Source organism: Macaca mulatta, chromosome 9, assembly GCF_049350105.2.
Source record: "Macaca mulatta isolate MMU2019108-1 chromosome 9, T2T-MMU8v2.0, whole genome shotgun sequence".
In the NCBI taxonomy this organism is placed as follows: Eukaryota; Metazoa; Chordata; class Mammalia; order Primates; family Cercopithecidae; genus Macaca; species Macaca mulatta.
In genome coordinates, this window is record NC_133414.1 from 26,097,539 (window position 1) to 26,123,584 (window position 26,046).

Consider the following 26,046-nt stretch of genomic DNA (forward strand, 5'->3'; position numbering starts at 1 on the left):
GTCATGTAAGAAAATCCCTGGTCTTCTCTCCAAATCTCATGGATATACAAAAGCTTCCCAAACTTAAAACAACAAAAGTTCTCTCCACCTTTCCATATAGCTATGTTCTCTATCCCACTGTTTTTCACACTTCTTAAAAATGTAGTGTATATATCACTTACCTTCACTTACCTGTCAAATCTATTTTCAACCCCTAACCTCTCTCTTGAGAACTCCAGAAACAAATTTTCAGCTAGATACTGAACTCTCTACAGGCATCAGAAATGCAACTTATCCCAAACTAAACTCATTTCTCCAGAGGAAGGAGAGATATATTTCACTTCAATATCCTTCAATCCTTAATTTAATGACACCCCCATCGATCCAGTCACTCAAGTCAGAAAAGCATAATGCTCCAAAAGTCATCTTTAACTGGAGACGTACACTCCATCCTCAAATCCTTCCACCAAATCTGTGCAAATGTAACTTCTAAATGTCTCTAAATCTGTTCTAGAATGCCATTTTTCCTTCCTCCTGATAAACTCCTATTCATCTGTTAACAACCCAATGGACACCCCACCTGAGATCCCCTCGCCTGGTGGTTAAAACTCTGGCTTCAAGAAGTTCCGGCCAGGTGTGGTGGCTCACACCCGTAATCCCAGCACTTTGGGAGGCTGAGGTGGGTGGATCACCCGCAGTCAGAAGATAAAGACCAGCCTGGCCAACATGGTGAAACCCCATCTCTACTTAAAAAATACAAAAATTAGCAAGGTGTGGTGGTGAGTGCCTGTAGTCCCAGCTACTAGGGAAGCTAAGGCAGGATAATCGCTTGAACCCAGAAGGTGTAGGCTCCAGTGAGCCAAGATCGTGCTGCTACACTCCAACTGAGCCATAGAGCGAGGCTCTGTCTCAGGGAATAAAAAGAAAAAAGTAGTTTCTAGTTTGGTGGAGGATATAAAATAATTACATAAGTGCAAAAATAAAGGTATATGCAGTTGTTGCAGGATCATGGCCCAAGGAATCAGAGTCTGTATTCTATATATATTCATTAGATATATACATGCCAGGAACTGTTCTGGGCTTTAAGAAATAAAGTAAGAAAATGAAGTCTCTGCTCTACATTCCAACTGAGAGAGAAAAATGCTCAGGAAGAAATAAGTAATATGAGAAATGGTAATAACTGCTGTGAAGAACAATAAGCAGAGTGAGAAGGAAAGGAAGAGGGAAAGGCAGGGCTGTTTCTCTGAAGTGGTCAGAGAAGGCCTCTCTAACAGGTGACATGTGCACAGCTATCTGAAGGAAGTGAGGTTAGAGGCCATATCACTTCCTTCCCAGTAATTAGTTTAGTGAGTGGCTCACAGGACTGACTCAACAGATGTTTGCTAAGGGAATAAACAAACAAAAATTATATTTCTTGATTTAATGTATTTGGCATTTACATGTAAATATTTCTGTTCTGTTTTTATAGCAAAGATGAAAACCTATCTGTTAAACATCAAAACAGGAACTATAACTCTTATAATTAAATCTTTACTAAATGGATTTATGAATCAAGTACTTTCAATGCAGGCTAACTAGCTGGACAACAATCAGGAAGGAAAATGGGACTACCCAACAAGGGGGTGTCTATGATTAAGGTCTTAAGTTACAGAGCAGTTGAAAAAAAAGACAGCTCAACTTCTATGAAATCAACTTGGCCAGGTGTGGTGGCTCATACCTGTAATCCTAGCACTTTGGGAGGCAGAGCCCGGAGCCTAGGAATTCAAGACCAGCCTAGGCAACATGGCAAAACCCTGTCACTACAAAAAATAGAAAAATTAGTCAAGCACGGTGGTGCAAGCCTGTGGTCCCAGCTATTCCAGAGGCTGAGGTGGAGGTTGCAGTGAGCTGAGATTGTGCCACTGCACTCCAGCCTGGGAGACAGAATGAGACCCTGAATTTAAGGGGGAAAAAAAAATGGCTCGGCACGGTAGCTTAGTCCTGTAATCCTAGCACTTTGGGAGGCCAAGGTGGGAGGATCACTTGAGTTCAGGAGTTCAAGACCAGCCTGAGCAACATAGTGAGAACTTGTCTCTAAAAAACTTTAATAATAAAAAGAAACCATTATACAATGATTTGATCATTATACAATGTATACATGCATTAAAATATCACACTGTATCTCATAAATATGTACAATTATTTGTCAATTACAAATTTAAAAAATAATTTAAAAAAAAAAGCTCAAAATTACCTAATTAGAGTTACCTCTAAAATAACATTTCTATAAAGAAGTTATTTCCAGAGGAGAAATTAACATCTTGGAGAACATTAATACTCTGCCATGTACTTTCTTCTTTTTTACCTGTATCGCCCTATCTGTTCAGGGTCTCCAATTAGTTCTCTGAAATCCTAAATTCCATGTGAAATGTTTTAGAACCCTTAAAGAGATTTTTAAAATTTCATTTATTTTCTTGGCTGCCAAATTAACTTCATGCACTTTTTTCCAAACTCTTAAAATCTACTCCTAGAAATGTAATTTTCTGACAATGCTACTTTAATCCAACTGAATTTCTTGCATTTTAGATCACTATAAACAAGGTTTCCTGGGACTTGAAGTAAAAGATTTTTTTTTTAACCCTTCATCTAACTTGACCACCTTACTTTACCAGTTTATTTTACAAAGAGGAAGTCCAAATTGTTATGTAAATCCAGGATTGCCATATTTTTGTTATCACTGTTCTAGCTTACACACATAGCAGCTATGTGAAACTGATTTCTAAATCAAAAGAGTGTCACTGGCACTCTGTGTTAGAGAGGTTGATGGGAAAAGATAAAAGAAAAGTAGGAGGGCAGTTGGAAATCTGCTTTTCTTCTTCAACAGCAGAGGTTAGACACTAACATACTAAATTTTGCAGCTTTGGGAACAGTCATTTTAGAAGCTTGGGCCAATTCAAGATGGTAGTCATCATTCGAAACACCCCAGTGCACCTCCCTTTATTCAACACATTTACTCAGCAAAACATCTGAGCTCCTACTATATATAGGTGCCAGGTACTTGCTAGGCACTGAAAACTCAGCAATAACAGACAATTTCTATTCTTAATGATCTTTGCTCTGAAAGTAATACATAAAAAAAATTCTTGTCCATAAAAATACTGAAAAGTCAAAGTATGTAAGAAAAGTTTACTTTGCTTTTATTTTTTCCAGAGGCTCACTCTGTTCCCCAGGCTGGAGGGCAGTGACATGATCTTGGCTCACTGCAACCTCTGCCTCTTGCGTTCAAGCGATTCTCCTGCCTCAGCCTCCCAAGTAGCTGGGATTACAGGCATGTGCCACCACACCCGGCTAATTTTTCTATTTTTAGTAGAGACGAGGGTTTCACAGTGTTGGCCAGACTGGTCTCAACTCCTGACCTCAGGTGATCCACCCACCTCGGCCTCCCAAAGTGCTAGGTTTACAGGCATGAGCCACCATGCCCAGCCTGCATATTCTAATACCCAGCCTTTGCCTCTCATTTCTCTATTTGCCTTCATAGGTTTGTGCTGCTGCCGCCACCTCCCTAGAAGAGGTACATCAGGAGGAAGAAATTCCCTACTCGTTTACCACATAGCATGAACAATCACTCAGATTGTCTCCAAAATATGAGCAGGAATTTTCCGGTAGAGAATTAGGGGAAAGGTCCATCTATAGCTTTTAAAAATTGTGAAACATCAATCTACTCCATTTATCCCTTCAAACATCTGAAAGCAGCTATCACTTTCTCTCTAAGCAATTCTCTTTCAAGCAAAGTTTCAAGTTTTCTCCATCTTCTTTTTAAAAATACATATCCTAGGTCAGCCGGGTGCAGTGGCTCACGCCTGTAATCCCAGCACTTTGGGAGTCCGAGGTAGGTGGATCACCTTGAGGTCAGGAGTTCGAGACAGCTCGGCCAACATGGTGAAACCCTGTCTCTACTAAAAATACAAAAATTAGCCGGGTGTGGTGGCAGGTGCCTGTAATCCCAGCTACCTGGGAAGCTGAGACAGGAGAATTGCTTGAACCCAGAGGCGGAGAGTGCAGTGAGCCGAGATTGCACCATTGCACTACAGCCTGCGCAACAAGAGCGAAACTCTGTCTCAAAAAAAAAAAAAAAAAAAAAAAAAAAAAAAAAAAAAAAAAAAAAAATTTCATCATAGGGTCAAAATGTATATATATTCTTACCATCACAGCCCCTTTATATCTGAGGCTCCCAAGTGTTTTAATCATGTCCTAGTTAGTCAGAAGACAACCCTGGAGACCTCCTTTCCCATATATTCCCACCTGTCCACTAGAGAAGAACAAATAAATATTTTGAAATTAACTTGTTACTAGCAACATATAGAATCACTTATTACCTTTGTGTGTGTTTATGTATGCATATGTGTATGTGTAAGTGAGTTTATACATTTTACATTAGGAAATATTACACATAATAGCAAACTACAAATAACTTGGTAATTTTATTATAACTACTTCTTAATAGGACAAATATATGGGCAGCAAATTATCTAATGACTTATCAATGTACTAGCTAATTGGGCTAATATAGAGAGATGGGTAATTTATATCTGAACCATAGTATATATACATGTAAAGCCTAGCTGTTAGAAAATTATATTCCAAAATACTATTGATAACAGTGAAACAATACATGCCCAGGACACTGAACATGAGCATCCATTTTAAGGACTTTTCTACCCAGCAAATAGAAGAAAAAGCCCCAAGTCCAGTTAGGAATCTATCTGGAGACTCACCCACACTTAAGAGGAAGGGTAACTACAAATAATTCCCCACCAACCCAGAGGCTACTTTGGGGCTACAAAGTAGGAAAAAGAAAAAAAAGGAAGGGAAAAGATAGCTCTAAGAAGTGGCCATGGGCTAAACTGCACATGGACATGGATTTGTAGGCTAACTCAGGTAACAGCCTGTTCCTTGTCAAAAGCAAACACCAATCAACTTGGAGAAGAGATTTTTCATCTTAGATCTCAAAGAATCCCCAAGTAATAGTTTTTGAAGGTCAAGAAACACAAAGCAGTTTAAAAAAAAAAAAAAAAAAAAAAAAAAACACCATGGAAAACAACAATATTCTAAGCTAAAGCTACCAGAGAAAACAAACAAGAGAAACAGACTCACAAAGACTTCTGATAAAGGAATCACCAGGCACAGATTATAAAAAAATTCCGCTTACCATGTCTGAAGAAATAAAAAGATAAACCTAAAAGTGATCCAGGTGAAGAAACTATAAGAAGTGATCAAGCATATTTGCTGTAATACCCTAAAAAACTTCTCATAATCAAACTTTAAAACTTAACTAAAAAGAAATTTACTGAACATATATTGGAAGAAATTATCCAGAATGCAGACCAGAAAGACAAAAAAGAAGAAAAAGAGAAACTAGAGAATTTAGTAGCCATGGGAGATGGAGTACGAATGAAATAATATCTTCAATATTACTGAATAATTGTGTACCCAGCAAAAATACCTTCCAAAAATGAGGGGAGAACACAGATATTTCAGGGAAAAAAGAAGAGAGAATTACATCACATATAAGTAACATGTTGGAGCCAGGCGCAGTGGCTCATGCCTATAATCCCAACTACTCAGGAGGCTGAGGCTCTGAGTAGTGCCTAAGTGGGGACTGCCTGAGGCCAGGAGTTCAAGATCAGCATGGGAAACACAGCGAGACCACATCTCTTTAAAAAAAACAAAAACAAAAAACGCAACATGTAGATAGGAAGGAGATAGTGGAGTTAAAATGTTCTAGGGTCCTTATATTGTATAAGAGTAGAACAGAATTAAGTAGCATTAGACTTTGATGAGTTTGCATATTGTTTCTAGGGTAACCACTAAAAGAAGGGTAATAATGTTATTTAGCCTTTCAAGTAGAAAGTATAAAAGAGAAATTATTTTTTAATTTCAGAAAGAGAAAAATGTAAGAATGAACCAAGAGGAGTTCAAAATAAAGGTGAAGATTAAACAATAAATACATAATTAATTACATTAAATACGTAGGTGAAAATTTCTAAATCTACCTACTGTGAACTAGCTGGTTACAGAATCAACTCTTGCACCCATGAACAACAGCCAGAAAAGCTAGATGATGTATAATCACTATTGTGTGAAGGCACCAGAAAGCTACCAAGGCAAAGATGGCCTAATGGAACAAGCTTCCAAATACATGGAAATCCAGAGAGGTGAGTCCAGTGCTTTGTACAACTGTTCACCTTGAGGCATTTCCTGTTTCCAAAGTAATGGCTGAGAGACTGACCAGCTACACAGAGCTTCCATCAATCTCAAAAGGCTGAGGAGACAAAAAAAAAAAAAAAAAAGGAACTTCAGGGCCAGCCAAGGAAAAGAGCTCTAGAAAACACCATGTTTTCGGTTGGGGTCCCCAAAAGAACACAACTTGTGAGCAGGGGTGAAAAGAAAAAGCCCAACCATGTCAAGCATGGAGGTGTGCTGTTCCGCCTTCCTTCTGAAGAACCTGCCGCAGGGAAGACTGTGACTGACAGCCCCAGCTGCCGCCCTTTGGATCCATCACCATGTTCATGCAGAGGCCACATTTCCCCATTTCTGCCCAAAGCAGGATTCTTCTAAAAGACAAGCGTTTGCCTGGGGATTCTTCACTGGCCTAGCAGAGGAGTTCTTAGATCTGTGCTGCAGTCTGGGGCCCTTCCTTCCAATTCGTTCCTTTCCTCTCTTCTTTCACAGAGGTCAGGCCTGTCTCATGGTCTGAAGTTTTCTCCTGTACTCTCTTGCTTTCTTCTTTATCCTTTATAGGCATGGCCCCCAATAAGTCTTCTGCATATCTCATCCTGGTTTAGTATCTGCTTCCATCTTGATGTCTGCTACTAAATATCAATTATCAGACCAAGGCCCGCCTTTAGGTGAAGGCAATCCTTGAGCAGAGATGCAAAAATTCTAAATGAAACAGAAAACCAAATCTGGTGATACATAAAAAGCGTCACACATTGTGAACAAGTTTGGTTTAGTCCAGTAATGCAGGGCTGGTTTCACATTTGAAAACTGTATCAACATGATCTACTACATTAAGTGATTAAGGAAGAAAAATCAAAGGATTCATGAGAGAGATATACCACATTCATGGATCAAAACATTCAATATTTCAAATATTCCAGTATTATAAACAATATAAAATCAATCAAAATTCCAACAGAATTTTTTCTTGTGGGTATAGAAACTGAAAATTCAATTCTAAGAAGACTTATTCTACCCAACAGCAACACTTATTATAAAGCCATATTAATTAAGATAGTGTCGTCTTGGTGCAAAGAAAGTGATCAATGGAATAGAACAAAGTTTGGCAAACTTTTTCTGTAAAGAGCCAGACAGTAAGTATTTTAGGCTTTCTGGGACACATACAATCTCCGTCGCATATTCTTCTTTTTTTAACAACCCTATAAAAATACAGATCTATTCTTAGCTTGGAAGCTGCACAAAAATGAGCCATGGGTCAATCCCTGGAATAGAAGCAAGTCTAGAAACAGACCTACACACATACACTTTATGATCAAGGTGGTATTACAGAGCTCGAGAGAAAGTATGGACTTTCCACAAAATAGTGTGGGATCAAATCAATATCTACATAGGAAAAAAATTCACCTTGACCTCACACCATATGCAAAAATAATCAATTTTAGGTGAATTGTAGGCTTAATTGTGAATAACACATCTTGAAGATAACACAGGAGGATATCTTCATGACCATGGAGTAGAAAAAAATTCTTAATTAGAACTCATGAACTATTAACCACAAAAGACTGATAATTCACATGACATTAAAATTAGAAACTTCCCTTTATAAAAATTACTAATAAGAAACTGAAAGGCAAGTCACAGGTTGAATTACCTGCCAATTGTATATCACTAACAAAGTCCTCATCCACAATATTTAAAGAATGCCTACAAGTTAATAATAAAAAAGAACTGACAGGTAAAATCCAAATAAAAGGTAATCAACCTCATTAGTCTTCAGGAAATCTAAATTAAAGCCATAGTCCACACCACTGTACATCCACTACAATGACTAAAATTACAAAGACTGACAATAGCAAGTGTCAGTGAGGATCCAGAGCAAGTGGAACTCTCATACACTGTTGCTGAGTGTGTAAATGGGTACAGTCCCCTCAGAAAACTGTTTAGCAGCATCTACTAAATGTAACCATATGCATACCCACGACCCAGCAATGCCTACATATACATACCCTCTAGAAATGAGTACATGTGTGTACAAAAGTACACATACGAGAATACTCATAGCTGCATTGTTTGAAGTAGCTAAACACTGAAAAAAATTCAATGTCAATTAACAGTAGATTGGATAAGTTGTACATATTTTTTAAAAAATCAGCTTTATTGAAGTATAACATACACAAGATAAAAAATACCCATTTTAAGTGCAGGGTTCAATAAGTTTAGACAACTGCAAACACCCATGTAACCACTACCATAACCATAATATGGAACATTTCTATTATGCTAACAAGTTCCCTGGTACCCTTTACCAGTCAATTCAGGTGACCACAGAACTGTTTAGAAGAGGATTTTGTTTTGTTTTGTTTAAGAGACAAGGTGTTGGCCGGGTGTGGTGGCTCACGCCTGTAATCTCAGCACTCTGGGGGACCAAGGCAGGCAGATCACGAGGTCAGGAGATCAAGGCCATCCTGGCTAACACAGTGAAACCCCGTCTCTACTAAAAATACAAAACAATTAGCCGGGCATGGTGGGGAGCGCCTGTAGTCCTAGCTACTTGGGAGGCTGAGGCAGGAGAATGGTGTGAACCCGGGAGGCGGAGCTTGCACTGAGCCAAGATCATGCCACTGTACTCCAGCCTGGGCGACAAAGCTAGACTGTCTCAAAAAACAAAATTTTTAAAAAAGAGACAAGGTCTCGCTATTTGCTATGCTGCCCAAGGTGGCCTTGAATTCCTGGGTTCAAGCAATCTCTCCATCCTCAGCCTTCCCAGTAACTAGGTCTACAGGTGCAAAACCACCATGCCAACTCACAAACCTGTTTAGATTAGTCTTTCCTAGGATTTTATATAAATGGAACCAGGTACTACTCTTTTGTGCTTGGTTTCTTCCACTCATCAAAATGTTTTTAACAACAAGAACATGAGCAAAATAATAAAAAGTAGATAAATTATATTTTATCAAAATTAAAAACTTTTGTGCAGCAAAGTACATTAAGAAAGTGAAAAAAAAGGTGAAAAGATGACCTACATAATGGAGGAAAATACATGCGAATCATATATCTGATAAGGACCTGGTAACCAGAATATATAAAGAATACTTATAGCTCAACAACAAAAAGACAACCCCATTTAAAAATGGGCAATGGATTTGAACAGACATTTCTCCGCATAAGATACACAAATGGTGACAAGCACACAAAAAGATGCTCAAAATCATTAGGCATTAAGGAAATACGAATCAAAACCACAATGAGATACCACTTCACACCCACTGGGTTGGCTATAATACAAAAAATGGAAAACAACACATGTTGGTGAGGATGTACAGAAATTAGGACCCTCATTCATGGCTGGTGGAGACAGAGAAATGGTGTAGCCACTATGGAAAATGGTTTGGCAGTTCCTCAAAATATGAAACATAGGATTACCATGTGACCCAGCAACTCTACTCCTAGGTATAATCCCCAAAAATTGAAAACAAGAATTCAGACAAACACTTGTACATGCATGTTCACATCAGCACTATTGTCCAAAGAAGATATACAAACGGATCTTTTATTATTATCTACCTTTCAAGGGAACAGAATCCTTTATTTTTTTTTTTGAGATGGAATTTCACTCTTGCTGCCCAGGCTGGAGTACGATGGCGTGCTTGGCTCACTGCAACCTCCACCTCCCGGGTTCAAGCAATTCTCCTGCCTCAGCCTCCTGAGTAGCTGGGATTATAGGCATGTGCCATCACACCCGGCTAATTTTGTATTTTCAGTAGAGATGGGGTTTCTCCACGTTAGTCAGGCTGGTCTCAAACTCCCAACCTCAGGTGATCTGCCCACCTCGGCCTCCCAAAGTGCTGGGATTACAGGCATGAGCCACCGTGCCCGGCCCAGAATACTCGTTCTTACACATTTTCAAGAATGAATTATGCGAGAGTAAAGAACTTTCTTTTTTTGTGTTGTAGATACAGAGATCTTGCTATGTTGCCCAGGCTGTTCTCAACCTCCTGGCCTTGGACTCCCAAAGTGCTGGGATTACAGGCCTGAGCCACTATACCCAGCCAAGAGTAAAGAACTTTATTGAGAAGCTGTGGTAGAAACTTAGAGACTTCCTGAGTTGTAGTCCAGCTCTGCCACCTGCTAGTAACTTAAACACTCTGCATTTTAGTTTCATCATCTGAAATATGGTGGTGATAATAATATCCACCTTAGAAAGCTGTTGAGAGGGTTAAATGAGTTAATCCATGCAAAGTCTTGGATTGCAGCAAGTACGCTGTTAAATTAGCCTCCACCACCACTACCATCATCATTATTGTTATCATCATCATCATTATTCTTCCTACTTCCTAAAATATCCTCAAGAATATTTAAGACACCTGTGATTGTTCTAATGACTAGTATTAAAAGTTCATAAAAAACATACCTAATTAGTATGTTTACCTAACTGCCAGAGAAACTTAGTTTAAATGGCCAATATAGTTAAAAATGACTCTGGGAGGCAGTGGGGCACACCTATAGTCCCAGCTACTTAGGAAGCTGAGGCAGGAAGACGGCTTGAGCTCATAAATTGGAGGCTGCTGTGAGCTATCATCATGCCACTACACTCCAGCCTGGGCACAGAGCAACACCCTCTTACTCGTTTAAAAAAAAAAAAAAAAAAAAAAAAAAAAAGAGATGCTAAAGGGTTCAGTGAATGCTCCTTCCCAAAGCCTTCAGAAGAGATCCATGTAATGCTGCTACCCATTTTGAAAGCAATTCTAAACATGCTTCTGATATCCCACCCAAAGCCTTAGATCATGGACCATGCTTGAAAAGTCTCCCATCAGTACAGGATACCTTTACCAAATGAGGTTTTGCCAAGGTTATTGCTGAATATCAATCCAACACTGGTGGAAACTCAGTTTCTAATAGTGTTTTATAATATCCAGATCTCTTTGATATTATATCAGATTTTTTGCACCAAGGAATGAAATGCTTACAATCCTCCATTCCCAATATAATATCATATACTTTCTGCATTAAATAGCCTAAAATCCTCCTCTCTGAATATTTTCTTTTGTTTATCAATGGTGCAGCGATTTTGAAGAAAGTTACTGCACATATCTCCTTAATCAAAATTGACGTATGTAGCGGAAGAGCTCTGCTCATCAGTATACCACAGTAAGCTAAATATCTGATGTTCTGCTCAGGCCCCTATGCTGGAGCCAGGGCTCCGACCACTGTCATCAACTTTGGATGGCATCCCGAGACCACCCTTCTCTCAAGGCCATCTGACCAGTTCGAGCTACCGAAAGACTCACAGAAGCTGGTTGCCACCATCCCACTACTCTTAATATTCATAAATTCTGTAAAATATTATTTATATTATAATTATATTATATTAGAACATAGTGTTATACTATATTGTTATATTATAAATTATTATTTATATTCTCCAGAGATTTAAGGGAATACAGGATGTCAGCAAGATATTAATTATTCACAAGCAACTATTACCACCAAAAAAATATTCTTTTACTTAACCTTTTTCTTATAAAACATCTGCATCATAGTACAGAAAACTAACCAACAAGAAGAAAAAATACCTTTAAAATATGAGTGCACACATAAAGGATACGAGAAACATAACAAAATGCAAACACTGGGTAAGTAAAATAATCAGAAAATTAAATGGCTCAGTATTTCTTGGTTGATAAGAAAGAAACAAGAAAATTAAGTGGCAAAAGAGATTTCACTAAATTGCCAAAAGGGAAGAAGACCAAAACAAAATCGTTCAACTGTTTAACAGAATTTTGGCATTATAACAGCATCTCTTAGGAGTTTGAATAAAATCCTGGCAATTATTTTCTCTCCAGTGATTCTAGGCTTTGACTGTGATCATTACACTGGAGGCTCCGATTCAACTAAACTAACACAAAATTCTACATAAAAGGATTTCGTGATCTCAATATGCTTGAAAATAAGTTTTCAAAAGAAATGAGACAGTAAGATAAAAATCATAACATTCTGTTGAATTAAAATACTAAATTATATATAGTTTGTCTCTGAATAGATTGCATTCTAAAAACTGACTTGTAAATAATTGTCTATAAGTTAGAAGAAATTTTTTTCACATACAATATGGTATAACTGTTGATCAGGTTATTTGCAATGATATCATGACTATTACACTTAGGGCTAAACAGGCCTTTGTGAAATAGCCTGTGACCCCAACTATCAATTGGGATGCCAAGATCAAACTCACACTTGGAAAGCAAAGGTGCAATCAAGGTAGGTGGAGCACTAGGACTCCATAACCTCATTAAGCTTTGCAGGTCCACGGCTAGCCAAGTACTGAAACTGAGTAACAAGTGATGGTTGCTCCTGCAAAGTGTTCACAGCCTCTAAACTTGGGATCTCCTTGACCTTTCTCCATGCAGGATGCACAGAATTAATTTCATAACATACTAAATATACCCTATATTTATCTTCTAATTCTTAACACTACATAAGTCACACCCTTTTTTAAGACTAGAATTATTTTTAAAATAAAAGTAAAGAAATGAGGAAGGGGACTTAAAAAGATGTTAACAGAAGTAAGATGGCAGAATTATAAGATGGACCTAAGAGTTAGACCCAACTGATTTGGAAATCCAGTTACTATCCCTTACTAGCTATGTGATTGTAGGCAAGTTATTTCTCAGCCTCAGTTCCCTCATCTACAAAATAGGAATATTATTTTGTAGGAATATAGGAAATCTCACACCTTACAGGGTTAGAGTGAAGGAAATAGGAATATCTCACATCTTACAGGGTTAGACTGAGGATTAAAGACGATTAAAATATATATTATGATGCCTGGAACAGATTAAGTTCTCAGTCATGTGCTAATTTCCACCACTCTCCCAATCCACTCCCCAAAATCAAGCAGTTCTTCCAAATATATTACAATTATATTATAAAACGCTTTCTCCAAATACTCTCATACCTTTTCACATTCTTCTTCGCTTAGGAAGAAGACTACAGATCTGGACTTAATAAATATCCAACTTTGGTGAACTTTGCTTCAGAAGAGGTAAGGTACTTGAATTTCTATTTCTCCCATTTTAAAGCCTTAGTTTTGTGATTTTTGAAATTATCTTATTAGTCTTTTAACTAGCTAATTGATTTACCTTTTTGTTAACCTCACTTATCATTATTTTCTCCCTTAATCTGTTAGACCTCTGATGGTAAACTTTTACTACATTTCAATTACAGTTGTCCCGTGAACAATGGGTTTGAACTCTGTAGATCTGCGGATTTTTTTTTTTTTTTAGTAAAAATATGGTATTCACAGTAACACACGGATGCAAAAGCTGTGTTTCCAATACATGGGTTCCACAGGGTCTATTACAGGACATGAGTGTGTGCAGATCAGTACATATGTGGGTGGTCCTGGAAGCAATCCCCTGGGTACATCAAGGGATGACTGTATTTACATCCTTCATGGACTTTTTCTTTCAGCCATTTTATCTTCTAGTTATTATATTAACTCTATATTTTCTTATGATGTAACTTTTCTTACTTAGGATTATCCCTTAATCAACATCATAAAATATCAGTAGAGCAACCAGATAATTTAACCTCACACTATAGCAGTAACTCAGTTCAGAACTCAAGTTCAGCTGTAAGGGATAATAATCATAAAAGATCACTGGATATGCAGCCTTGAATATCCATTCTTCTAAACGCTTTGAATGTTGTCACTGGATCAAGCCAGACTCATGGGTATACACTTGGACCACAATGCTTTGGTGCCCATCACTTTAAACCAGGGTTTCTTGCCCTTGCATTATTAATATTTGGGACCAGGTAATAGTAATAACTATTATTATTATTTTGAGACAGACTCTCTTGCTCTGTCATCCACATTAGAGTGCAGTGGTGCGATCTTGGCTCACTGCAACCTCTGCCTCCCAGGATCAAGCGATTCTCCTGCCTCAGCCTCGTGAGTAGCTGGGATTAGAAGCATGCACCCCCACCCCTGGATAATTTTTTGTATTTTTAGCAGAGAAGAGGTTTCACCATGTTGGCCAGGCTGGTCTCAAACTTCCGACCTCAAGTGATCCACCCACCTCAGCCTTCAAAAGTGCTGGGGTTACAGGCGTGAGCCACTGGGCCTGACCCAGATAATTCTTTGTTGTGGGGGGCTGCCCTGTGCACTGTTTCAGCAGCACCTCTGGCCTCTATCCACCAGATGCCAATACACACTCCCCCTCTCCCAATTGTGATCAAGATGCGTGTAAAGAGGGTACATTACCATATACCCTCCAGGGAGCAATATCATTCCCAGCTGAGAAGTGCTTTAAGCTGAATGAGACCTTGGGGTTTGCAGTCAGCTTACACTGAGGAACCACTTTAAAAACAGCCGTAAGAAGAAATGGTGTTGAAAATATCATCTACTGTATCACTGTTTGTTTTCCAAGGCAGAAACCTGTCTCAGACCTTAGTGCAAACAGAATGTTTTTTCTTAGGAATAATGTGTATCCTTAACTGATCATATTCTCATCTTTTCTATGGCCACTGGCAAGCTCAAAAGCAAACTTACAGCCCAGCTTTAATAACAGTATAGGACCAGCTGGGTGCAGTGGCTCACGCCTGTAACCCCAGCACTTTGGGAGGCCAAGGCTGGCAGATCACCAGGTCAAGAGATAGAGACCACCCAGGCCAACATGGTGAAACCCCGTTTCTACTAAAAATATAAAGTGGGTGTGGTGGCGCACACTTTTAGTCCCAGCTTCTCGGGGTGGGGGGCGGGGGGGCGGGGGGGCGGTGAGGCAGGAGAATCCTTTGAACACAGGAGGAGGAGGTTGCATTGAGCTGAGATCATGCCACTGCACTCCAGACAGAGTGAGACTCCGTCTCAAAAAATAATAATAACAACAACAATAACAGTCTAGGACCTAAAGCATGCGTTTACATGTACTAAATCTTCTGAATGTGAATTCATTTTTTACCATAAACTCTTGACCTTATATTTTATCTTGCTATAAATAAGGTATTTCTTTATGTGGTCATAAACCCTTTTTCTGAGTGAAATTAAGCATATATTAATAATTAAAATAGGCAAACTGTTATCTTCTCCAGCAGATCATACCCTTCAGGCTCACTCTATTATTCCTCTTCAAATCACCTTCTGCTGAATCTACAATAGATCTTCTAGTTTTCCCTTATAAATATTCAAGTTTATTCTCCCTAGCCAAAGCACAAACTAAATCCATTCACTTCAGTGAGCTATGTCAGACACATGATGATCTGCATGAAGTTTTATAACAATGTCTTTCTACATTTATTAGAAGTATATTACCCTCATAAGAGGCATGAATTCTAGACGCTGTGTGTCCAGTAGGTTGTCCAGGCATCAGCACATCAGCCTTTAGGATGATGGGAAGATGGAGTACTTATATCCTCTTTTCTCTTGCTGATGCCAGCTTTGTGAGTTTTCCCTTTCCCCACTAAGGCTTACTTCTAACCCATGCCAAGTAGCATTTGGAATTCATCCTAAACCCTGGTACATGACAGATGGTGATGCAGGAGTGGCTCATCTTGTACCAGTGACAACTATGAAGAGTCCTGCCTGGCCCTACACCCTCGGATTACTTTTGATAGTGCAAAAAAAAAAAAAAAGCCATTTCTTTCTCATTTTAACCCATAACCTTCTCAAGACCTCAAACGGTTGTTACAAAGGTCCATCAACAGGTTGAGTGGTTAAACAATCTGTGGTATATTCATGCAAATGAAAAAAAAAGTAGTACTATACACATAATAGTACCCATACACATAATACAGTAAGGGTCAAAAATATTGTGCCTGACAAAAAAGTACATGCTGTATTATTTCATTTATAAAAAAAAAATCTAGAAGAGGCAAAAATTAACCTATATAGTGATAAAAATCAGATCAGTGATTGTCTGAAGACAGCAGAATAAAAAGGAGCACAAGGGAACTTTATGGAATGATGGAAAGGTTGTTTTTGATATCACATCTTAATCGGGATAGTGATTTCACGGTTATATATTCATCAAAACTTACCAAACTGTACACTTACAATAGATGCAAATGTGGTATTCTTGCTAAACATGTATGACCTTGAACTAATGAGAAAACATCAGATAAACTGAAAATGAAGGACATTCTATAAAATAACTGATCAGTACTAGTAATAAAATACAAGGAAAGACTATAGGGACACGACAAGTGAATACAACGAGGGATTCTGGAAGAGAACAAGGATACTAGCAGAAAAATTGATGACATCCAAATAAAGTCTGTAGTTTATACAGTAGTCCTGTATCAATGCTAATTGTTTAGTTTTGTTGATTGTACCATGGTATTGCAAATTTGTTTTGTTTTGTTTTGTTTTGTTTTGAGACGGAATCTCGCTCTGTCGCCCAGGCTGGAGTGCAGTGGTGTGATCTTGGTTCACTGCAAGCTCCGCCTCCCGAGTTCACGCCATTCTCCTGCCTCAGCCTCCCGAGTAGCTGGGACTACAGGCACCAGCCACCACACCCAGCTAGTTTTCAGTATTTTTAGTAGAGATAGGGTTTCACCATGTTAGCCAGGATGGTCTCGATCTCCTGACCTCGTGATCCGCCCGCCTCAGCCTCCCAAAGTGCTGGGATTACAGGCGTGAGCCACCACGCCCGGCCCCCCATGGTATTGTAAGGTTTTAACACTAGAGAATAAGTAAAATAAAGGATACATGAAAATTCTCTGTACTATTTTTGCAACTTTGTTGTTGAAAATTATCTAGAAATAAAAGTTTTTAATGGGTGCATTTTGTTGAGTGTGAATTTTAACTCGTTCAAGTTGATTTAAAATCAGTTATTAAGAAATAATTTTATCTCCAGCCTGACTGTCCTTTCACGATCATTGATGTTTAAATCAACAGTAACATTAACTACAAGAATAACCCAAACCCTCTTCTTTTCAATATTTGACTCAATAAACCTAATTGATAAAACACATAGCATTCCTTACCTAAAATAATCATCTCATTTAGAAAGATTACTAATTGAAATAAAAATCTTAAGTACTCTCCTTGGAATTATGATATATTCCTCCACAAAAACACATACAATTAACAATAAAATCTTTACATGTTCAAATTAAGATGAGACAATGGAATTCATAAAACTTTGAAGTCCACAGTAAAAAACATTTAATTCTATGGCTCTCACACCTAAGAATTATTATACATTTGAACACTAAAAATTATATCATCTCATTTAGTATCACTTAAAGAACAGAAAGAAATGGGTAGAAAAACATTGAGACAAATTAAAAGGTTTATAGCATACCTCCTCTGTTTCCATTTTCTTCATCCTACAAATAAAAATATATATATACATACATGAGTATACATTTATAAACTCTTGTTAATCACAGCAAGGCTCATTTTAATTCAAATTGACCTCCCTAAATTGTGCCAATTACGATCTCACCTACAATATTCTTAATTGATCATATTCTCTTCTATAGCCACTACAAGCTCAAAAGCAAATGAATAGCCCATCTTCAATAACAGTATAGGAAGTACCTTTTACTGGAAAAATAAGAGTTTTCACAGAGATAACAAGGCTGTGGGTGAAGCCAACTTAGGGGTAGGACATCAGTTCAGTTTTTGGCATTTGAGGGTAAGCTTTCTAATGGAGTCAACTTGTCAAGTAGGCAGTTGGAGAGAAGGAAAGGCCAGGTCATCGCTTACTGTACCACACTTAAATGTGCCTTTAGGGGATATTACAGGACCCAGAGCTGTCTATATAAATGGACTGGTCCAAAATTGCTACATATTTAAGTTCTTGTATTCAATTTTCAAGTTTACCTACTTGGTCTCTTTCATTGTTACCGAGCTGTCTTGCTGCCATGTTATCTACCTCTAGCTGGAAAACTAGAAAAGGAACCTTTAAAAACTAGTCTAAAAATACATTTTTTCAAATATTTGCTGAGCCTCTACCATACTGGAGCTACCATGTACCTCAGAAAGAAAAACAGACATTGGGTGAAGGGCTGATAATTTATGACATAATTTTTTGACCTTTATTTAGGCGGCCCAGTGTTTTTTTTTTTTTCTTCTTCTGATTATAAGATCTGGTCTGAGACTGAAGTTGCCAGCTAAGTGACAAAATAAGGACACTGTTATATTAATTACACATTTTCTAAAAGCTATACAATATTAAAATTTTTAATTCTTTTGAAGTGAATTGATAAAATTTCTTAATTAAAATGGAAAATATTCCAATATATATTTTCCATGTAAAATTTACAAGACAGAGCCCTATTTGCAAGAACATCTGTATTTAATAATAGCATTAATAGCTAAAATTTATTGAGCAATTACAGTGTCAATTTCTATGTTAAGTGTGTTACAATTACTGTATCATTTAATCATTACACAGCCTGTAAAGAAGGTACTACTATTGTCTGTTAGTTAGCTTATCCAAGGTCACAGATCTAACAGGAGGCAGAAATGGAATTCAAATCCAGGCTCTTTTGACGCCAATGACCATGCTGTTAACAAGTGTAAGCATGTCCTGGAATACCATCATTTCATGCAAAGTTGTTTTGTTGTAACGTTCACGAGAAAAATTAATTCCCCACTGGGGTTCTGTATGTGTGAAGTTTCCACATTCTCCCCACTGTGTGGGTTTTCTCTAGGTACTGTAGTTCCCTCCCACATGCCAAAACTGTGCCTGTTCGATTCACAGGTGTGCCCACATTGTCCCGGTCTGAATGAGTGCAGCTGTGTGTGTGCTCTGCAATGGGACGGACAGCGTCCTGTCCAGGGTTAGGTCCCACCTCGTGCTCTGAGCTGCATGAACTGCTGGGATAGGCTCCAGCCACCCTCAAATCTGGACTTGTTTTTATAACTCTTTCTTAAGTGTATGAACACCTCACATTTACTTCAATGTTTAATACTGGAAATGTTTTGGTCTTTATTTACAAGTTTAGTGATTTTTTTTTTGACCAGAAATATGCCAAGTAAACTCTAGCCAACATAAGATCAGTTATCAATTAAATACGTTTCACTTAAAGTTGTAGTTTCCAAAAATCAACTGACAATGTTAAGTGAGGATTTATTGTAGTATGCTACTAAAATTTCTAGAAATATTTTCCAATAATAATAATACATGTTTATATAAGTTTGGTAAAATTATCTTATAAAACATTGTACTACCTATATGTTCATCATGACCCAAAGTTCTTATTCAAAACAAAACCAAAACAAAGACAAAAAAAATACACAATCCTAATGTAATTATCAAGTGCTCTCATATATGACCTAATGCATAAGTAACACTGAGACTTTTTAATATCAACTAGATTCTTAAGAGATGAAAACCCAAACAGATAAATTTCACTCCAAAGGTAGCAATTATATACAATCCTTAAGAGATATTCAGTTGTTTCCTGTTATCTCAGTGTTAAAGTAACCAAATATTAAAAAATTAATTGAAAAAAAGAAAAGAAAAAATAAGCTATTCCGTATTTCAAAAAAAGCATATCCTGTAGGACATTACTAGAAAGACATATTTAACCAAAAAATAATTTAAAACTGTGGTCTCTAGATACAAATACAGACACTACTTTTTAAAAGACAGTTTAGCAGTCATAGATATTTAGAATTAGAAAAGACTTTCTCATACCCTAGTTCAATTCCTACAGATGAAAATGGAAATCTAGAGGTCAAAAGAAGTGGCCTGGCCAGGGTCTCATAACTCTTCTGAATATCATTATTTCCATTATGCTATTGTGTAACAGTTCAGCATCAAGCATGCATATTGGTCAAATTCAAATCCCAGATCAACTACTTATCTGTTTTATGACCCAGATCAGTTTCCACATCTGTTATATGGGGCCAATAATACCACCTGCTCCACAGGATTCTGGTGTGGATAAAGTAAGATAACGCTTATAACAAATGGTAAGGAACACAGAGCAAGTACTCAGTGTGTCAACTGCACTTATAATTATCTCAGGCTGTCCTTTTCAGGCTGTGTTACTGTGCACTGAAGCCTGTCAATGTAATTCATTCTGATGAGAAGCTGTGTTTCTAAATTCTAACATGCCATCATATTACATATCTGAAAGTTAAGTATTGTTCTAATTCTACTAATTTTCTATAACTGCTGGAATATTTTAGTGAACCATTTCCTCTGCAGAGTCTGCCCAGAAAACTCACTACCTTTTTAGATAACAGTTACATATTAGAAAAAGTAGAATGAAGTCTGGAATTAGAAGTCCTTAAAAAATATAGATTTGGAGTTTAGAATCAATATGATCTTTCAGAGAAGACTAAAGTTTTGTTTTGTTCTTCAAGGTGGGAAAATACCTAAAAGGAGAAAAATAATATAATAAAAATTCAAATGTAATGCTTAATTCTTTTAAGACAGAAAAAAGGCCAGAGGGAAGGAAGAGGAAGACTAGAAGGGGATAGGAATGGCCTTGTGGTTTTTTTCAAGTTGTTGTAACTATTTCTCTTACCTTGTATGAAAATTGAATTGCAGACTCTGGGGGATAAACAATAAAATGTCTTAATGTAAACCCAAAGCCTTGAGATGTTCTTTTCAACATAACTGTTTTGGGACCTGGCCAGGAGAATGTTTCATCTTCGGACAGTGATACAGTTTCACTTTGTTCTTTTCCATCTTTATTTTTTGAGACCTAAAGTGAAAAGATATGTAAAAGTTAATTACATAACACAATAAACTTCCTCACCTAAAAAAAATTCTATGTAAACATGTTAATACCTAAGCGCCGATATGAACTATTTTCGGATGCATAAATTATACAAAGCATGCAATTATCAAAAACAAAAATTTATTATATTATTATAACAAAGCATGCAATTATCAAAACCTAGAGCTTTTTTCTAGAAAATCATGCTATACAAAATTAGTCAGAAGAAATAACACTCAGAAAATAGAAATATAATTGCTAAAATTAGAAATGCAATAGAAAGAATGAAAGATAATACCAAAGAAATTTTAAAGAACACTATGGATTAAGAAACAGAAAGCATGAAAGAAGAGATACAAAACTGACCAAGAAAGAAACCTAAACCTTATCAGATAGTCCAACAGCAAGAAAGGACGTTAGAAAATAATAGAAAAGGTCTTCAGGTTCTGAGCACGAATTCAATATCCACATAGATAATCCTTCTGATACCCTGGCCTTCTTGTTCTTTGACCTCCTCTCCTCCACTCTGCTTTCACTTGGGCATGACTGAAACCCCCTTACAAGCCCAAATCAAGAATCCCTGCTAGAACCACCACCTATTATTAGTTCACTATTTAGTTCATTCCCTCTCATTCCCCAGCCCTTACAATTCTTCAATCTGGAGCTGACCCTACCACCCTTTCCCTGTCCCTCATCACCCCATGTTCTCACTTTCCTCTTAAGCTAGCTTCAACTCACTCCTTTACCCTCTCCCACTTCCTCCAAGTTGCCTGACAAAACCTAACCCTGGATAAATCAACACAGCCTACTCCGGGCCTGCTGCACTTATGCAGGCAAACATGGGTGGAGAAAAACAAAAAACTAAGTTATTTCACTCTAAGTTCATGACTATCAACCTCAAGAGAGCCTTTAGTGTTGTCTGTCAATAGTGACACATTTCTCTCTGGTCATTCATCCTAGATGACTATTTCATCCCTTTTCCCCACCCTCACCTGCAGCAGATGGTCCTGCTTTCTATTACACTCAGAAAACAGAAGCAATAAAATGAGAACGGAATCGCCTGCCATGATCACCCCACCAACCTGCAACCGTGCCCATGTTCCCCTGCCTTCCCTTCTGCTATGATGGATGAGCCGTCCACTCTCCCAAGGCGCCAGCAGTTGAGACGAGATCCTCCCCTCTTACTATTCAAAGATACAAGTCCAACAATTCTCCCCTCTCTCTTTTGCATCACTTATTCTCTCTTTACTATATACAGCATTCCCATTTGCATACACGTATTTCGTAATTTCTTTAATCTTAACAAAACCTTTTTTTTTTTTTTTTTTTGGGACAGGGTCTTGCTCTGTGGCCTGGGCTGGAATGCAGTGGCATGATCGTGGCTCATTGCAGACTGGATCACGGGGACTCAGGAGATACTCCCGCCTCACCCTCCTAGGTAGGTGGGACTACAGGTGAATGTCACCACGCTAATTTTTTCTTTCTTTCTTTCTTTTTTTTTTTTGTAGAGACAAGGTCTCACTATGTTGCTCAGGCCCGTCTTGAGCTCCTGTGCTCAAGCGATCCTCCCGCCTCAGCCTCCCAAAGTGGTGGGATTACAGGTGTGAGCCACCACACCTGGCCAAAATCCTCTCTTGATAACACACACCCCTCTCCAGCTACCACCTCGTTTGTCTGCTTCTCTTTGGAGCAAAACTCCTTAAAGTTATCTGTACTTGCTGTTTCCAATTCTTTTCCTTCCATTTCTCTGAAATCCCTTTAAAGCAGGCTTTTATCCGCCTAACTCCCAGAAACTGCTCTTGTCAGGCTCACCCACGACTTCCACATTTTAAACTGAATGATCAATTCTCAGTTCTCATCTTATGTGCACCTTATTGGCACAGGGGTCACTTCTTCCTTCTTGAAGAATTCTCTCCACTTGACTTCTCACACTGATTTTTCTTCCAACTCACAGGCGACTTTGTCTCAGGATCCTTTGTTTTCATCTGCTAAGTTTCTGAACCTGGAGGCACCCAAGGCTCAGTCTATGGACTTCTCTAGCTATACTCTGTCTTTTGGTGATTTCATTCCATTTACTACATTAAACACGGACTATATGCAAATGACTCCCAAATTTGTATTTCTAGCCCAAGCCTCTCTCCAACCTGATAGGTATCTTACACTTAACATGTCTGCATAGCTACTCAGATTTTGTTTTAAATTACAACTCCAAGTTAGTCCCAGCATTTTGAAAAGGTCACCTTTATTGAATTGCAAATACTTGAATAGTCTTGCTTCTTTTATATTGTTTATTATCTTCCACCAGTGAGTCTATCTACTCTGCCACAATAATTTGCCTCATATAAAGGTGAAAAGGTAACTAGGTGGTCACATTGCCCAGCCAAACTCGAAACTTGCAGTAGGGGTGGCCATATGATTGAGTTCTAGTAAATGGAATGTTAATGAAAGTAGTAATACAGTACACCCCCCCCCCCAAAAAAAAAGCAATTCCATATACTAGCAATAAGCAACTGGAAATTTAAAGCTTTTTAAAATACCATTTATAATTACATTAAAAATATGAAATATTTAGGGATAAATCTGACAAAAGGTTTGTAAGATCTACAGACTGAAACTCTAAAACATTAAGAGATATTAAAGCATAAATAAAGAGAGATGTACCATGTCCATGACTTAGAAGACTCAGCATTGTTACAATGTTAACTCTCCCTAAACTGATCTATAAATCCAGTGCAATCCCAATCACAATCTCAGGAGATTTTTGTGTGGAAACTGCTATGGTATTTCTAAAATCCACTTTATAATGCAAAGAACCTAAAATAGTCAAAACAACTTCAAAAAAGAACAAAGTTGGAACACTCAGACTACGAATCTTCAAGACTTACAAAGCTACAGTAATCAACAGTACAGTATTGGCATCAAGATACACAGATTCACAGAACAGAATATGGAGTCCTGCTCTAGACCCATAACCACATGATGCTGTCATTCTACTCCTAGGTATTTATCCAAAAGAAACATGAACCCATGTCAATATTGTACAAGTATAATAAAAATACTTGAAACACAAATCGCCCTGGAACAACTGTGTGGAGGCTGTGTGCAAGAAAAGAAAAGAACTTTGATCCATAACTCGTATCACAAACAAAAATTAACTCAAATGATCATACACCTAGGCAGGCCACAGTGGCTCAAACCTGTAATCCCAGCACTTTGGGAGGCCGAGGCAGGTGGATCACTGGAGGCCAGGAGTTCAAGACCAGCCTGGCCAACATGGTGAAATCCTGTCTCTACTAAAAACACAAAAATTAGCTGGGTGTGGTGGCACAAACCTATAATTCTCACTACTTGAGAGGCTGAGGCAGGAGAATTGCTTGAACTCAGAAGGCGGAGGTTGTAGTGAGCCGAGATTGTACCACTGCACTCCAGCCTGGATGGGGAGTGAGACTCTGTCTCAAAAAAGTCAAATAAAATAAATGATCATAAACCTAAATAACACTTAAAACTATGAAACTTCTGGAAGAAAACAGGGGGACATCTTTACGAACTCAGGTTAAGATTTCTTAGCTATAACCCCAAGGAACATAATCCATTAACAGAAACAACAAAAAAATATTCATTGGAAGAATATACAATGAATTTTTTAAAAAAGATAAATGAAACTTCATCAAAATTAAGACCCTCTGCCCTTTGAAAGACACTTCTTGGCCAGCCATGGTGACTCACACCTGTAATCCCAGCACTTTGGGAGTCTGAGGCAGAAGGATCTCAGCCAGGAGTTTGAGACCTGCCTGAGCAACACAGGGAGACCCTGTCTCTACACAAAATTTAAAAATTAGCCAGGCAGCCGGGCACGGTGTCTCACACCTGTAATCCCAGCACTTTGGGAGGCTAAAGTGGGTGGATCATCTGAGGTCAGGAGTACAAGACCAGTCTGGCCAACATGGTGAAACCCCATCTCTACTAAAAATACAAAAATTAGACAGGTGTGGTGGCATGTGCCTGTAATCCCAGCTACTCAGGAGGCTGAGGCAGAAGAATCGCTTGAACCAGGGAGGTGGAGGTTGCACCAAGCCGAGATCATGCTACTGCACTCTAGCCTGGGCAACAGAGCCAGACTGTCTCAAAACAAACAAACAAACAAACAAATTAGCCAGGTGTGGTGGTGCATGCCTGTTGTCCCAGCTACCAGGAGGCTAAGGCACAAGAATCACCTGAGCCCAGGAGGATGAAGCTACAGTGAGCTGTGATCACACCACTCCAGCCTGGGTTACAGAATGAAACCCTGTCTCAAAATATATATATATTTTATGAAAAGTATATACACACACACACATATACATACATATATATACACACTTACACTTTTATGAAAACGAAAGGGCAAGCCATAGAATGGGAGAATATATTTGCAAATAATGTATCTGATAAAGGACTTGTATCTAGAATACATAAGGAACTCTCAAAATTCAATAATGGAAATGCAAACTAAAAACCATAATGAAATGCCACTGCACATATAATAGATGTGCTATATAAAAATTAACCATACCGAGTGTTGGTCAGGATATGAAGCAACTAGAGCTCTCAGACACTACTAGTGGGAATGTAAAATGGTGGAAAACCATCTGACAGTTTCTTAAACATACACCTAACATATGACACAGCCATTCTACTTATAGAGAAACTGAAAGCATATGTCAACACAAAGACTTGTACATAAATGTGCATAGCAACTTTGTTATAGCCACCAACAGGAAAACAACTGAAATATTTCAACAACAGATAAATGGATGAACTGTGACACAGCCAAAAAACAGAATGCTACTTAGCAATAAAATGAAATCAACTACTGATATATGTAGCAATATGTTAATTAGGCTTAGTTAAAGAACCCAGACAAAAGAGGGGGAGGAGGAGAAGGAGTACACACTGTATGCTCCATTTATATAAATCCTAGAAAAATTCTAAATACTAGTCTATACTGACTGAAAGATTAGCAGTTGCTCTGGGTGGGTATAAGGATGGAGATTACAAAGGGGCATGAGGAAATGTGGAGGGTGGTGAATAATCTTGACTGTGGTGATGTTTTCACTGATGCATACCTATGTACAAACTTACTGAACTGTACAGTTTACACATGTACAGTTGACTATATATCAA

General features: G+C 38.1%; 1 protein-coding gene across 7 annotated transcripts in view; it reads right to left on the minus strand.

Annotated features, from left to right (window-relative positions):
- ARHGAP21 (Rho GTPase activating protein 21) overlaps positions 1-26,046 on the minus strand; it is a 133,771-nt gene that overhangs the window by 59,127 nt on the left and 48,598 nt on the right. For all 7 annotated transcript variants that reach the window (XR_013397725.1, NM_001261285.1, XM_028853422.2 and 4 more), the window contains 2 exon segments: positions 20,689-20,868; positions 17,505-17,529 (listed from right to left, as the gene is read on the minus strand). Coding sequence is in view for 6 of the 7 variants with exons in the window: in NM_001261285.1 (NP_001248214.1) it covers positions 17,505-17,529; positions 20,689-20,868 (205 nt within the window). In the remaining variant the exon portion in view is untranslated.